A 16,266-nucleotide genomic window follows, 5' to 3' on the forward strand; every position below is an offset into this window, starting at 1 on the left:
TGAGAGCTCTGTTGGTGTAGCAAATGTGTTCTTATTACTAAAAAGTGATTTTGACCTTTGTAGAGATACTAATTTCACCTCCTGTTAAAAGAAAATTTTGAATGATTGTTCCACATCTGGCATATAAGACTTGAAATATTCATCAGCAGTCTTGATTTGACATGTTTTTTTGGCCTTCTACTGAGTTTTGTACTTCTGTTTTTCCTAAGTATTTGCTTGCAGGCAATGTTGTTTGTTTGTTTGAATCCTCAATGTCTTGGCAGCGGAGTAGCATTGCCCACAGGTCCCAACATTGTCCTTCATTCCTATATAACAGGACTCAAATAATAAAAATGAGACAATAATCATAAATGAGATTCCAATAATACAAATGCCTTTCCAATTCTGTAATCTGTAGGGCTTCCATGCTGCTCTCTTTCATTGGCTTTTCTCTGATTTTTATTAATTCTTGAGTCAGAATATTTTCTTAAGTTACCATGCTAATTTAGGCTACTTTGGTGCCTTTGGCTCCTGTCATTAGGATGGTTTAGTGACAGTCTAGAAAATAATCCCCGTGACTTTGACAAAAAAGTCTTTATAGAAACTTTATGCTCATTAACGAACTCATATGCAGAGTCATTCCAGGCAGAAGAATGATCCATCCTCCAACCCACATGCAAGGGTTGAGCAAAATGTCTGGACAGTGCTCAGTTATCCCACATCAGAGAATAGGTCCAGGTAGGTTTTCTGGGGGGAATTTCTTCTGTTGATGTTGTATGTCAAGGACTGGTAGCAAAATCTCTTTTAATTACCATATGAGGCAGACATTCAACTGTGTGTTTCAGGTGATTCTAGGAAAGAGCCACCAAACAGATATGGAGAATTCATGCAGAATTCAAGCCAGAACTAATTAATTTCATTGAAAAATTAGGAATCGCTGCCCTGTTGAGTGGGTATGAGTTAAAAGACAATGCTCCTGTATGCAGATTGCCTTGCCCAGGTTTTGTATAGTGAAGAACCAAACAGATTTTCTCTGAAGTCTTTATTTATTCTGACTGTGTTTGCTGAGTAGTACATCTCATCCAAAAAATGGGGATTGATTTTGTTCCATTATTTGCTTAATTTTATCTTAAACAAACTCTGGATCTAAAAAATAAGGGGAAAAGATATCTGACCTGCCCAGTTGTATGAGCTGGTTTGGTTTGCAGAGATATTTGGAAGAGGAAAGAAGAGAGTAACAGAATTTAGTCCAATGGAAACCCAAAGCCATCTGTTCCTCTCCTCGCAGCCCTTAGATGTTTATAGCACCACAGGGTGAACATGGAATGTCTGTCCTTCCTTCAGGACTCTATTGGCTGTCCTTAAAGTGAGAACAAAATGAAGGCAAGACATGTGGGCAGCCACAACCTTCCATTGGTTTGCAGCCTGGTTTACATAGTCAGTACTTCCCAGAAAGCTTGGTGATCCTTGGCCCTCCTGGAAAGCCGTCGTGGGGTGATGCTGGGCTGCTGTCACAGAGTGCAGCTAAGGAATTTGGGATCCTTCAGGGGTAGGATTACAGTTTCTCAGGGCTGGCTTAGCCCAGGAGCCTGTATCTCTGTGGTTGGATGAAGCCCAAAGAGGCAGTATAAAAGTAATAAATTTTTAATACCTGGAAGACAGAAAGCTTAATGAATAAGTAATAAGTTGCAGCACTTTCTTTTTCTTAGAAAAAAAATTGACTGGCTGTATTTTCTAAAATTTTCCTTCATTGAGCATTTTTCTCCTGTTGCTCTTTTAAAGTATCCTAAGGTGCTGAAATTTGGGATTGATTTTAGAGAAACTAAGGAATTCACACCACTGCCATCCAGGCTGAGAAAAGGAAAGTAGAGATTTTTCTGGAGAGAAATTTTGTTGGTTTTGCTAGTGGGTAGGGAGGGTCTGGAAGAGCTGAGTGACAGCTCCACTGCTTCCAGCATCATCTCCCTAGTAATGTAGCAAGGGAGATCCTGCTGTGTGCCTGCAGAGACAGGGGCACACAAACAGGTACAGCAATGTTCTTGTCATCAGGTTAACAAAACTTGAGTGTCTCCCAGCTATCAGACATGTTTTGCTGGCAGCATAAGCCAGTGAAAGCTTTTTAAACAAGCACAGATAGCCTGAAGCTTAAAAGAAGAGTGGGGTGGGATTTTATCCGTGGCCATCACCACTCCGCTGACATGGATCCCATCCTTGATCTCTAGCAGTGTCCAGGCTAAGCCCTTTGGAAAGCCAGCAAATACATTTGGAGATCACCTCCAGTTTGAAGAGGTGGTTTCTCTGCAGTCCTGGCATGATTCCAACCTGGATTACTCTGTTCTACCTGCTTAAAATCCCTCCCCCACATTTCCCTGGGTATGGCATGAACCCCTCCTGTTCTGCAGTGCTGCAATGTTCCCCTTTCAATTTCATACCACTTACCTGTAAGTTGATTTCTAGGTCACCTGTACCCCCATTTGTTAATCAAGCTGGCTTCCTTGTAATTATTTCAAAGGCTCTCAATGTGTCAGCAGTGAGAATGTGCACAGCCCTGGGGTGCAGTGTCACCATGATATTTTCTGAAAAATCCCTTCGCCAGGATTTCTTCTCCTGGGAAGCTGGGAAGCTTCAGATTCTCCCTGTTTTGCTGCTTTGGAATGTGATTTGCAGAATTGTTTACCCAGCATGTGAATTGTCTTTAATTAATGACCAATCCCAGTCCAGCTGTGTCAGGACTTTGATCAGTCACGGGTTTTTATTATTCACTCCTTTCTAGCCTTCTGATGTATCCCTTCTCTTTCTTCAGTATAGTTTTAGTATATAATTTCTTTTAAAATAATATAATATCATAAAATAATAAGTCAGCCTTCTGAGAACATGGAGTCAAATTCTCATCTCTCACCTCGTCCTGGGGCCCTCACAACACCACAACAGTGGGCAGTACCTCCTCTTGGTTTCTGTCTGCATCACCCAGCAGGTTGTGATCCCTTCACATTCCTTTAACCAGTGAGGTTTCGGTTCATCACATTAGTCTGAATTGATCTCTTGCCCCCTGTGACCCTGTCCTTGTTGTCAGTGGAGCTAGAAAGGCTATCCTTGAGAAAAAGGGAGAACTGGTGCTCACTGAAGATGTGGAATCTGCTCAAACCTAGGGATCTGTTCTTCACATGGGCATTTCCTTCCACAGGTGTCTTGCTAGAGAATATTATCACTGGGATTTTATTTTGTGACTCAAACTTCCCTGCAATGTCTGTACCTCTTCTTTAATTTCATATTTCCTTTTTTTCCCTTCCTCTTGGCATGTCAGTGTTTTCATTAATGTATCAACAGCACAGGAGCTGTTGTTGCTTTGTCCCTAGTATTGTTTTCTCCATCCTGATCTGACAGTTGGGAGGTCTCTGAAATCTGTGTCTTTTTTGTGACTTTCAGGCAGAATTGGGTGCTTCACTTCCCCCGCTGCCTGCAAGTATTTCTCCTCACACTGTAAAATCAATTAGTTCTGGATACTTTTCTTGAATCTGACTATTGCTAATGCTGTGTTTGTTTCATTAACAGATTAGCTTCACAGGAAGCCTGTCGTCGACAGCCTGCCCAGCGAGAAAACTCCAAGGAGAAGCTGAGGACAAACAGCATCTTGAAGACAGTCCATGGGGACTGTACCAGACCCTCTGAGATCTGCCAAGCTTTCCCTGCTCTCAGCTTCTGCAGAGGAGGAGCACCTGGGAGACCTGCAGCCTGCCAAGCCCCAGCCCCAGGCCCCCAGTGCCGACAGGGCCAGCAATGGTTTCCCGTGCGCGCCGTCTGGCTCAGCTGGGGTTTGCATCTTCGACCTGACCCGCACAGGTGCTGCCAGCCCGCAGAGGTGTGAGCAGTGCCACACGGATGATGCCAGCCAGCAGGAAGCCTTTTCTCCCAGGCTGGCCAGCACAACTGCAGAGGGGCACCCTGCAGATGTAAGGCCTGCTGGTTGTTCCCAGGCAGCGGGCATCCCGGCACCGGCAGTGCCAGCCCTTGGTGCCACAGGAGCCCTCTCGGCGGGGCAGGGGCCAGAGATGATGCCAGCCCCCCAGAGCTCCCGGCAGTTCGTGCAAGGCAGCCAGGCCAAAACGAGCTCCCTGACACAGATTGATGACTCTGCCCTGAAACCTCAAGGAACTGATGATCAGCCAGCGCTTGAAGTGTTAAATTATTCTTCCCCAGGTGATCCTGTCGGGGTTAATCAATTCTGTCATACTTCTCAGGCCAACCTTCTGCAAAGAGGGGAAAAAGACAGGGAGGCAGAGGAAAATGGTTCTGCTGTGTGTCAGTCAGTCCTGGCAGCAGGGCAAACCGAAGCTGACCTGGGGAGAGACTCTCAAACCAGTCTGGAGGCAAAGGATGGGACTGCAGACATGCTGCAGTCGCATCCCCCAGATAAAACTGAAGCGGTGCAGAGCAGCGAGGCACCAGCCCAGTCTGGCCATGGGAGTCCCCATCCTGTACATAACCTGGGCCGCACACCTGGGAGTCCAAACCCCACCCAGCTCTCCAGATTCAGAGAAACAGGTACAATGACAGCTCAGCCAGAGAGCAGCCCTTGTGCTCAGGAAGCTGTAAGCAGGACATGGCGAGATGCTGAGGTTCAGGCCGTGGCTACTGTGGAGAGCAAATCAGCTTCCACCAGTCCCAGCATCTTTCCTGCCTTCTTAAAAGGGAATCCTCCTCCAGAGGAGAAGGAAGAACTGCACATAATTTACCAAGGAGGTATGGGGCTGAGCCAGGCTGCACTTACTGATAGTTTATCCTCACAACAAAAGTCTCCATGTTCTCCTGGTATCACATCAAAATCGACTGTTGTGGCTGTGACTGCTTCAGCCCAAACCCAGCCTGGGGTCCCATCTGACGTGACATCTCCAGTATCAGCAGATAACATGAAACCTGTTCTCCCTTGCTCCCCTGCAGCTGTTACCACTCAAGGAACATCTGTGGGTAATGCTGAAATGAGCAGTGCAGCTTGTGATGTCAAGGATGCAGCTCAGCAGCCAAAGGATGCTCCAGTCCCCCCAAAGCCCATCCCAGCTGAGCAGCCTGGAGTTGACTCCAGTAATAAAACTGCACCACAGTCTGGGAGTGGTGCTGGTGAGCCAAGCACCACTTGCACTGATGCTGTCCCAGGAACCCAGAACAATGTGCAAGATGTCATCCCTCATGCAGAAAGCAGCCGGTCACCTTTAGTCTCTGGCAAGGACAGTGAAGCCAAGCAGAAGGAGGTCCTGGGCAGCTCTGAGCAAAAGCCTGTGCAAAGCAAGGGTGGGAGTCAAGGGCAGGCCAGTCCTAATCAATCTGTGGTAAAACCAAAGGAAGAAAACTTGGTGGTGCTTGATCCTAAAGGAGGGCTGAGTGTTGGACAGCCTGCCACTGTCCGTGCCAAGGTATGCCCACAGGATGAGAAGGAGAGCAGAGGCCATGGAGACAGTGGCCAGTCTCAGGTGGCTGGTGGCCAGAACCTGCAGGCAGGACTGACACCTGAGCTGAGTGTGGGTCCTGCAAGTCTTGCCCCTGCCGTGGCAGCATCGGCAGCTCCCCAGCAGCAGGGCCTCCAGGCCAGGCAGTCCGGACACGATCTCCACACTGCAGTGATTCCTGCTGCTTCCTCTCAGGCCGTGCCAAACCTGGGGGAGAACAAAAAGCATTCCACCCCAGCCATGGAGGCCAAAGTACAGGTGAAGCAGTCCAAACACGTCAGGGATGTTGTTTGGGATGAGCAAGGAATGACGTGGGAGGTTTATGGTGCTTCCCTCGATCCAGAATCCCTGGGAATTGCCATCCAGAACCACTTACAGAGACAAATACGGGAACACGAGAAACTGATCCGGGCCCAGAACAGTCAGACCCGGAAATCCATTTCCTCAGATACATCCTCAAATAAAAAACTAAAAGGGAGGCAGCACAACGTGTTCCAGTCCATGCTGCAGAATTTTAGGCGTCCTAATTGCTGCGTCCGACCTGCTCCTTCCTCTGTGTTAGACTGACATGGTTTGCAGGGGTGCCTAAATACCTGTGGTGGTGGAGAGAATTCCTGCCCTCAAGTCCTGCTGTTTGGTTGTGTAATTGGGGTTGTGATGCAACAGTGGAAAATATTTTCCCTTTGTTTTCTGACTAGCCACATGCTCCATCCTGCCATTATTATTATTATTGTCACAGCTGGTGTATTTCCACGTTATGCCCCAGTCTTGACTGCTGTCAGATGAAAAGTTAGGCACTTAGCAAAAGCACAAATTTCAATTGCCACCTTGCTGCAGGGAGAGCAGCACCTTCTGATAAAGCAGGAAGCAGAGAGATTGTCAGAATTATGGGAATTTATTTATGTGCATTATGAGGTCTTACTCAAAGGGGTGGACTGAGGGAAGCTGAGGGAGGTGGAATTAAGGTTCAACAGCTGTAAAGACCTAACACAAGACAGCTTTCCTGGTTTGTAAGTTACCTGTGCTGAGGCAGTCCATGAACAGGCTATGGACATTGATCACTGAGCAGCCTCACTTTGCTGATACTGTGGGCCACTAGTCTCAGTGAGCCCCAGGGAGCCCGGTCTTCCCCTCCTGTTGAAATGCAGAACCAGGCAAAGAATGAGGATCAAGACTGAAGGATCCTCTCTTTGGGAGAAGCTAAGTCTGTGGGATGTTGATGGCCAGAAGGGGAGGTGAGAGAGATGCTTTGTGTCCCCTGCAGTGGCCACTCTGGCGGTGTGAGCCATCGAGGCACTGGAGAGCGCATCGGTCGATGGACCTGCACCCAGCAGGATGGTGCCCACCCTTTCTCTGGTACTCCTGCCAGGTCTTTAAAAGGCAGGGAGCTGTTCTGCCTCCAGGTGGGGTGGGCAGCCCCTGCTCCCAGCCTCCTGTGGCACTGAGCACCTCTGTTCTAAGGCACTCTTTAAAGTGATGTGGATCTTTCTTCTCTCTCCAGAGATGCACAGTAATGTTTTCCCATAGCAGCAGGCTTTCCTGTGCATTGGGGTCCATGAGCCTCTATGTCTAGTGTGTTACACTGATGATTTTTTTTCCCTTTTAAGCCCTTAGCCAACTCTACTGGTTTTTTCAGTATTTTGGTGCTTTCCTTGCTGCCTTTCATAACCCAAATACCATTTATTTAGGCTATGTGTTATTTTGTTTTACCTAACACTCTATATTATGAACCATTATACTGTTAACTTGAAAAATTTGCAGCAGTACTGAAATCTTGAGACAATCTTTGCTGTATTTCTGAACTTAGTTATAGAAACTGCTAATAAAAGGTAGCTTAGTGACTGTTTCTCCAGAAGTATGATATACAATAATGTCTCAAATATATGTTGGTCTCATTTCTCAATAATATTTTTCTACTTGGGAAATATGTTTCCCAGTAGCTTTGTATTTTGTCCACTAGAGTTCATTATGGGAGGCTGGGGAACTCCTGCAGTTTGTAGAAAATGTAGTTATCAATCCTGCAAAGCACTGATGATTTGGATATTGTAATCCTGCAGAGTACTAGAGTTAAATAGGAGATACTTTTAGTCCATTAAAGATTTTTCATGAATCATGATGATAATTTATTTCTGTCTCTAATACCACACACCTGACTTACTCTGTAGATCTTACTCTTACGATTTACTCTAAATCTTACAGGTTTACAACATATAAATGAGTATTAGTATCTTTTTTTTTTTTTTTTTTTGTGAAGTGAACCTGAAGTGGTCCCCAGTTATTTAGGAGGCCAGACTTCTTGAGTATATCAACTGCCAAACCCTCATAGCTGCTGCCTGGGGGCAATTTTTCCCCAGCAGAAAAGTAAAATACTATAAGATACAACATTCTAACCCAATGCAATGAAAAGTGTTGTCCCTAAGCATAGTATTGGATTGACTCCTAGTTTTCCTCAGATATATACCAAGGGGCTTTATGTCATGTCCTTGTTCAATTTCTGTATGTTATTTCAAGTCGTCCCCTACTTGTGGTGCTGAGTTTTTAATTCTGAAACACCACATTAGAGAGCATCTTCCCACCTCTGCCTGCCAGAAGGAAAGTCTCCACCCTTTCTTCTGTTAGTACTGCTGTTTCCACCCCCTTCCTAGCAGTGTCTGAGATGTGAGTTTCATGTGAACTTCTGTGTGGGATTAATATTGACAGTATCATTAGGTCAGGTTAGTCAACAAGTTCTGTGTCTCTTCCCACATTGCGTCTGTGTCAGCCCTGACAAGGTTCCTCGAGTTGCCTGCAGTTCTTGCTGTGTTCTGTCCAGGTCCAGGCTCTGTGCTGCTCCTTTTGCCTCCCTTCTGCCCCTTCCCTGCTAGCTGCTGCCCAGCCTGTCTTCCTGTGAAGCCGTGTCCCTTGGCTCAGCTTGTCCCCCTCTGCATTCCCCTTGCTGAAGCTGTGAGCCAGCTTATTCTGAACTGTCCCTTTACAAATATGCTCAGTCTGAATATGCAAATGGATTGTCCTATTTTTTTTCTTCCAGAGGAGAATAAACAGCTATCACTCATTCACTGATTTCCATGAATTTTATGCTTTAGCGCCAGTTCTGCAAAATATTTCTAGGATATGGGTATGAGTTGCTTTATTGAGACCAAACTAGGCTTGGCAATGAATGAGCAGGATGCTGGGGCAGCACTGGATTTACTGCTTCCTTGCAAGGAATGAGAGATCTCCCCTGGTTCCTTGCAGCTTCTTTCAGCTGTGAGTCTCCAGTAGCTGGTCCACCCTCCCTTCCCCACACCAAATGACCTTTCCTGTAGGAAAATTTCACCAGTGCATTCATACTACAAAGCGCCAAAGTTCCTGAGTGGATGCACCTGAACAACTGCATGGGCACAACTGAAACAAAATGTAGTGCTCAGCCTGTCTTCTGGACAAATATGAGTGCAAAGATGCAATTTGTCCATGGCACTGTCTGGTGGCTGCAGAAGTCCTGCAGACATGTGTTGGAAGCCAAGCAATAAAGTGCCAAAAGCCAACATGTGAAAATGAGTTGATAATCACCAGCACATCTCATGGAAAATATTTTAGGTTTTGACTGTGCCTTGCTAGGGCAGACTGTACGCAACCTGCTAGTTTGACACTGGTGATTAGTGCTTTCTCCTGCATACAATGTCCAGGTGACAATGTGAATCCTCATTGATGACACATCTTTTGCCAACAGAACAACCACGTTGGGGGTTGCAATCAGCAAATATTATGCATTTGAGAGTGCTTACAGCAGCCAAGAAAGGCTGTTCTTGGTGTCATGTCAGTCTCAAAAATGAAAATGCACTTGGAGTAGTGATATGGCAGAGAGTGGGCAGAGATGATCCGTGTGCCACCACCCTGTTCTTTTTCCCTGCCCAATGACTCAGAATCACGTTGCATTAGTTGCATGGGCAACAACCAAGGAAATCCATTTGGGCAAATAAAGAGAGGATTCAGAACAGAAAATCCTTTGTCATTCCCAAGAGCAAATATATATTTTTAAAAAACCCCAAACCTGTATTACAACCTAGCCAGTTGAAATAACTCTTAAATTTTTAAATTTTTTTGTTCCAAGATGAGAGATTTAGGGAAACAAGCTCTTTGTCAGGAAACCCTTCCCTGTCAGTTGCATCTTCTAGAAAGGCCAATGTAGTAAGAACCATTAATAAAAGCAGTGAATAAGAATGGAAGACTTACTTCTAGTTTCACTCAGGGGGCTTTCCACTAGATGCCCCCTAGATCCAAAGATGAGAATAAGCACGTTTCAGTGTTGCCAATACAATACCTGAGCTGAAGGAACATCTCATTGCAGGCAATTTGCAGTATAGTCCTGGATTTCATGTGAGGCTGTGATATCCATCAGTGTGCACTTGGTTGGGATCTGCCAGCTTTGTGTTGTTTGGGCACAAGTGCTGAAGTTCTGCCTCATTTCTGCTGACTTGGTTCAGAAAAGAGTGGGGAAAGAGCTGAAGGGACCAGTAGGGCAATATCTGTCTTCTCCATTTCAGGAGAAGAAAACATTCTTTTGAATACAAAAGAAGAAACTGCTGAGAAACATGGCAGGGGAAGGACTAAAACAGAAGGAAAATAAAGTTGGTGTAGGTGCTTCACAATGAATTCCCATTCTTATATCTGCTTTTCCCACTTGTTTTCTGACCTCATGTATTTTTCTATTTGTTGGCATCCCGTGTCTTTTAGGAAAATGAGTATTTCCAAAGGCTGTATATTTTGCTAGTATTTATAGATATATCCAAATAGGATTCAACAAAACCTCTAAGCAGTCAACCTGTTTGCTACTGCCACTAAAACATAAGAGCTTGTAAAATGCACTGTTTGAAGAAGTATATTGAAAGGATTCAAAAAATGGAATACATGCTCTAAAGATAGCACTAGCGTTTCTCTTAAGTTTCATTACTGTGTTGAAGTGTTAAAGTTAGAGGTGGAAATCCAAATGACAATCAGTGTTGATGAGGAATTCAAATTGGCTGCCACTGGTTTTCAATTTGGAAACCTCATGGAATGTACCACACCAGTGTTTCATTAGTTAGCTCAGTATATGCAAGGTTTGTATGAAAGTACAAATTTTACTATTAGCTCCATTATCTTGTTCTGTGTCTATCTTTCCACACCTTGTAAAAATTAACGCAAAATGCTGCCACAACAGAGTAACTTTTGCACACAGCTTGTGGGAATGGCTGCTCTGAATGACAGACAACTGATTGTCAGACTCTGTGGGCTTAGAAAATTAAGGGCTGTGGTCTAAGGGAAATTCCTCTCCTTTTCCCCAGCTCCCTGTTTCAGTACCCAATCTCTGCTGGTTTACTTTTTGGTGTCTCTGTGATGCCTGTATGAGTGGTCAGTATTTTCAGGTGTCCCAAAGACATGATGGTAGATCCTTACCCAAATATTGCACACTGCGAAATATCTCTGGTGCCATTGGATGCTGTGGTGTGACCTGAAGGTCGGGTCCTGTAACTTGAACTGGCTTCAGTATTCTTTTGGGGGCCTCCCCCTTGAGTCACTGTAGGTGTTTAAAAGAAAGACTAAAGTGTTACAGCTGAATTGAGCCAAACTGATTTTCTTTTTTTTTAATGCTGAGATATATTGTTTTTTCTGCTTTGTGTTTTTCTGAGTAGCTCTTCCTTCCTAGAGTTTATAGTGTGGATTTTGCATCAAATGCCAACAAAGAAGATTTTGCCAAGTGAAACCTACTTTTCATCATTCAGGCTTCTTTAAATAAAAGTGACGTTATTACTGAGCCGAATCACACAGAAAGGAAATATTTTTTCCTCTAGGAAAACTTCTGATGTAGGTAAGCTTATGTGTGTGTCCCGCTTAAAAGGCAAGTACGTGTGTGCAGGTCTCATGCATCACTCATGCTCTAATATGATTTTTTCTCTTTGCCCTTCTGATTGAATGCTGGAGGCTTAGCATTTTCCGCAACGTTGAGGCAAGTTTAAATCCTTCTCCTTCTTGGGTCTCTAAAAATCAGACTGTGGGTGATAGGAAGCATCTGATCTCCTTAGGAACAGAATCACATCAACTAATCTCCATTTAAAATATGAGACCTTAGGTTTTTGTTGGCTTTCTGCTAAGACTGACACTCCTTGGAGTAGAAATAAATGACAAATCTGCCTGCAAAGTCTCCAGCGGTTATCTGCTGCAGAATACGAGTCTCTCAGATACTTCTCAGCAGCTCTGCTCTAAGAGGTGACCCTTCTGCTGGAGGATCCTCATGATACCTCCCCTTAGCTCAGTTCACAATCAATAGTTTCAAGTCCATCAGAAGCAAGTTTAGACACTGCCCTGAGGAATTTCCATAAAATGAAAGATAACTGTTTGTGTGTTTTTGGCACATAAAATCACTGAGTCTAAGTTGTGAAGTAAAGGTCTCAGTGACACTGGAGAGTACTGGGAGTTTCTGCCCAGAATTAAAGGTAGGAAGTGTGTCTGAACTTTTAATTTCAAAAACTGTGGCCATGAGTCAGCCAGCATCAGAAGAAAACCAACTTGGAGGCTTCTAACAACAACAAATATTATTGTGGCTTTATTAATTTTATAGTTACACTGATTGAATGTGTTGTACTGTACAAAATAAAGCTAGTCTTAGGCTACCAGGTGTACCATGGCATTCATTTGAGACATACCAACAAAAGTTTGCATGTGAAAAGTCTTAAAGTGATACTAAAACAATGTTACCCACCTGACTGAGTCCCTTAGGAATTTAATGTTTTGCTGTTTCACATCTGGTTTCCATGCTGAGTACAATAAAATGAGCACTGTCTTAATTATTCTGGGTCTCTGTTTGTAGGCTGACATGGGAAAAGAAAGGACTTTTAAGGGTGAACATTCTGCCAGAATTTATGGATGTGTGTAGGTCAGAGCAGCCACAAAGGGCTTTCTGGATCCAGGCCTGAGATCTGGCACCTTGCAAAGCTCAGTGTGGTGGTGGGAGCTTCCACGTGCTGTCCCTGCTGGAGAAGAGACCTGTCTGCTTCCTTCTGTGTCAGTGCAGTGCTTTGCACAGCTGCTCATGGGCACAGGCTCTTCTGCACCAGCTGCTGCTCCCCCTGTGGCACCAATTCACTCAGCCTTTCAGCAGCCCCCTCCCACAGAACCACACATTACTCACCCAGCACAGCCACCCCTGAGCCCAGGTGGAAAAGGCAGAGTTTTAACCTTCTGGTGTCACTGCTGTGACAGATGGTCACCACCACCCACCAGCATGCCTGCACACCACACACAAATCTGAGAGCATCAGCATCACAGTAACTGTTTTCAGCCTAAAAAAAGGGGAAGTTTTGTGTCATAGTACAAAAGATCATAAGACAATAGATCATAGCAGTGTTTTGACTCAGTGCTGTTGCAGATATGGTATATCCATATACCTAGATATGGTATATCCATGTACCAATCTCTAGAAGGCATGAGGACCCCACCTCGGCACACACCTTCCTGTGATGAGAGGACAGGAGCAGAACAGACTGAGATAATGCAGTTTCATGGTGCCTCTGCTACCAGTGATGTTCTGTCTGCTCAACCTAAGCTGAAGTCTATTCCCAAAAATAGTTGTTTGTGTTTCTGTATTTGTGCCTTGTAGTTGTCAGGGTGCTTCAACTAATTGCCCAGTCCTTTGGGCAATTGCAGAAGGTATTTTATTAATGAGCTTTGCTGGATTCCTTCTCGTATGGTTCAGGTTTCTGCATGGCAATGCCTGCCTAACATTAGTCCCCAAGCTGCCAGAGTGGGGTCCTTCCCTGTGGCAGCTTGGTTCATGCAGCTCTGTGCTGCATTTGTCAACGTCTCTTAGTAGACAGGAAAGCTGAGGTCTCCTTTTTGTACTTCATCCTTGTAGCCTTGCTGCAGTAAGGAAAAAAGCCTAAAGATCCCTCACCCTGAGGGGACTGACCCAGCAGAAAAAGGGCTGGTGCAGAAAATAAGCTCCCATCCTATCAAACCAATGATGACCAGTGCACATTTTCTGGCTGATGCAGACTTTGTCATGTAACGTGGCAATTTCAGGGAGATAGTGCCTTCAAAAACACAGAGTAAGTCTGGCTTCTTGTTCAAACACCAAGTGATTTACTGAGGGTGTGAGCTTTCCAAACAGCCACACACTACATCCTGGGGTATCTCCTAGAGAAACCACTGTGTCCTTAGGGATTCAAATGTCATCAAAATCACTCTGTGACAGGTGTTTCACACACAATAGGCAGGATTGTGAGGGAAAATAAGATTTCCTCAGCAAATTTCAAATTACTCCTATGAGAACCATAAAATGACTAGTTTGGCTAGCCAATGTTCTAAAATGTAGGCACTTAAATCTGCAACTGAGGCACTTACATCTACAACTGAATATTTAAAGAACTAAGACCTCAGTGGTGAGAAATGTAGGGGGCTCTTACCTCCTGTTAAGGTCAGGTCATGGAGACCTGTGGATGCTTGAAATGTTCACAAAGCAAGCCACTGTTGATGAGACACCTCTACGCAGTGTGATAGTAGGTAACTCGTTGTAGGCAGTTTTCAATAGCAATGACAATCTGCAGACCACCAAGAGAAAGTTGGCAGCACAAATTAGGAAATGGTGATTGGATGGATGTTAGCAGGACTAGGGGAAGTGAACACTGCCCTGAATTCAGTGCTGGTGAGTGTGTGCACCCTTAGCGCTGTGTTAAGTTCTGGGCCCCTCGCTTTAAAATGTCCATTGAGGTGCTGGAGCATGTCCAGAGAAGGGCAAGAAGGTTTGTGAAAGGTCTAGAGAACTCATTTTACGAGCAGCAGCTGAGGGAGCTCATGTTGTTTTGTCAGAGAAAAGGAGGTTCAGGAGGCATTTCATCCTTCTCTCCAACTCCCTTCATGAAAGGAGTGTGCAGTGAGGTGGGTGCTGGTCTCTTCTGCAGTGTGAGGACCAGAGGAAATGGCTTTAAGCTGAGGCACAGGAGATTCAGATTAGATATCAGAAAAATTCTTTACACTGTTAGGTGGTCAGGCAGTGGAATAGGTTGACCAGGGAGGTGGTGGAGCCACCATCCCTGGAGGTGCTCCACAGGCATCTGGATGTGGTGCTGGGAGATGGTTTAGGAGTTACCATGGTAGTGTTGGGTGGGTGGTTGGACTTGATGATCTTAAAGGTGTCTTCCAACCTTGATGATTCTAAGACTCTGTGGTATGTCCCATTCTTACTCATATTTCAGCAATGTTTGTAGGAGTGCTTGTGTCACAAAGCACATCTCTTTCTAAAGCATCCTTCACACTTACAATAGACAAATGAAGCAGGATCAGCTGCTTGGGAAAGCAGGTGCCAGCCTACAAAAGAATTTGACTTTGCTGTGCCATCTTAGTGATAGACTTTCTTTTTTTAAAAAAAGTTTTCTAATAGCCTGCTGTGGATTGTAGCACAAGGAAGGGATTTGGGTCATTCATGCTGAGGTTTTGCCTTAATTCCATAATTCTTTTTATTTCTTTTCCTAATTAGAAACCTGCTCATGGCAGTGTTTTTTCTCTCAATTTGCTTACATAACATCAGAAAGACATAACTGAGCTGAGCAGTTAAGGACATTTTTCTCACGGGCTGCTGAAAAACACCCTGGCAGCTGGAGCACAACCACTGAGCACCCACCTTTCCCTCGGTGCCTGGTGGAGAATGGCTGGTGTGCAGGAATGTCTGCTGGGTTCTGCAAAGCCCCCACACCTGGGCTGAGCCAGGAACTGCTGCACTGTGTCACCCTGGCTGTGAGAAGGAGGAGAGACCAGGTCTGCCTGGGAACCAGCAGAGGTGAGGCCATCCATGAAGCTGCTCCTCCTGGGGTTTGGGAGCTCCTCATGTTTCTTCCTTTCTTGTGTCCCTTACTTTTTCACTGAGCTGCCAGTTAATGAGACAAATTACTTGGATTTAATAAGTCTTAAGCTAGGGAAACGCCTCTAGGGAGATACTGTTTCCATGCTTTGGGTTACTCACCCTGCTCAAACTCCTGGGCTCCCCTTAGGTTTTGAACAGTTTGAGTGCCTGCTCTGTAGGCAGAGGCAGGTGGAAAGGCTTTCCTCTTTTTTTCTGGCTGCAGGAGAGAAAAAATGGAGAATAAATAGGGCTGACACTTGCTCAGGTCATATCCAAATATCTCCCTGCACCTGGTGTGACTCCTTCAGCTATTTAAAGGAGAAATGCTGGCTAAGAAAGCAAAGATCTGTAGAGCAGTTTAAGTAAGCCCCTGTAATGAGTGCTACAAACAACATAAGGCAAATGCAAAATATACTCTAATTTTGGTTCATTACATGAAACATCCTTTATTACAGGTTTATCTCTTTGCCTTCACTGACATAGTTCTGCATGCTTACATATATTCCTGCTGGGAAAGCCTTTCTGGTATTCACCCTAACTTTCCTGCTGTACAGCTTGTGCACTGACAGACTGCACCTCCTTCCTGCACTTATTTTAGAGAGGAATAATGCAGTCACTGTAGCTGATGCCCTCTGAAAGCACTATCCTCTGCATTCTCACCTTGGGCTTTATTATCCTGGGAGCTGACAGTACTCTCTCCCCTCCCAAACTCAGCCACCTTTCCAGCTTGGCTCAGTTGATAATGAAGGAGAGCTGAAAAGTGAAGTGGTTGGGTTTTCACTCTCATTTGCTCCTCACTTTTTGGATGTTGCCATGAGTGATACTGGCAGCTGCCTTGCATTTCCTAATGTACATTCCTGTGCTTTGGGGACATATCCTGATATCAGTAAACTAAGTGCAAGTACCTGGCTTTTCCTTCCTGGGCTGGATGTGAATAAGTAGCTTCTTCCCCATCTGTCACTCATCTCTCTGCCCTTGCAAAGGCAAAGCCAG

At 45.0% G+C, this 16,266-nt stretch overlaps 1 protein-coding gene across 3 annotated transcripts in view; it reads left to right on the top strand.

Moving 5' to 3' along the window:
• Positions 1-12,226, top strand: part of GPRIN3 (GPRIN family member 3) — a 34,783-nt gene extending 22,557 nt beyond the window's left edge. For all 3 annotated transcript variants that reach the window (XM_063156619.1, XM_063156620.1, XM_063156621.1), the window contains exon 2: positions 3,532-12,226. In XM_063156619.1, coding sequence (XP_063012689.1) covers positions 3,624-5,987 — 2,364 coding nt within the window. In that variant the 5' untranslated portion in view covers positions 3,532-3,623 and the 3' untranslated portion in view covers positions 5,988-12,226. The remainder of the gene's footprint in view (positions 1-3,531) is intronic.
• Positions 12,227-16,266: the final 4,040 nt, after the last annotated feature.

The sequence above is a fragment of the Melospiza melodia genome, chromosome 5 (assembly GCF_035770615.1).
Source record: "Melospiza melodia melodia isolate bMelMel2 chromosome 5, bMelMel2.pri, whole genome shotgun sequence".
Lineage (NCBI taxonomy): Eukaryota > Metazoa > Chordata > Aves > Passeriformes > Passerellidae > Melospiza > Melospiza melodia.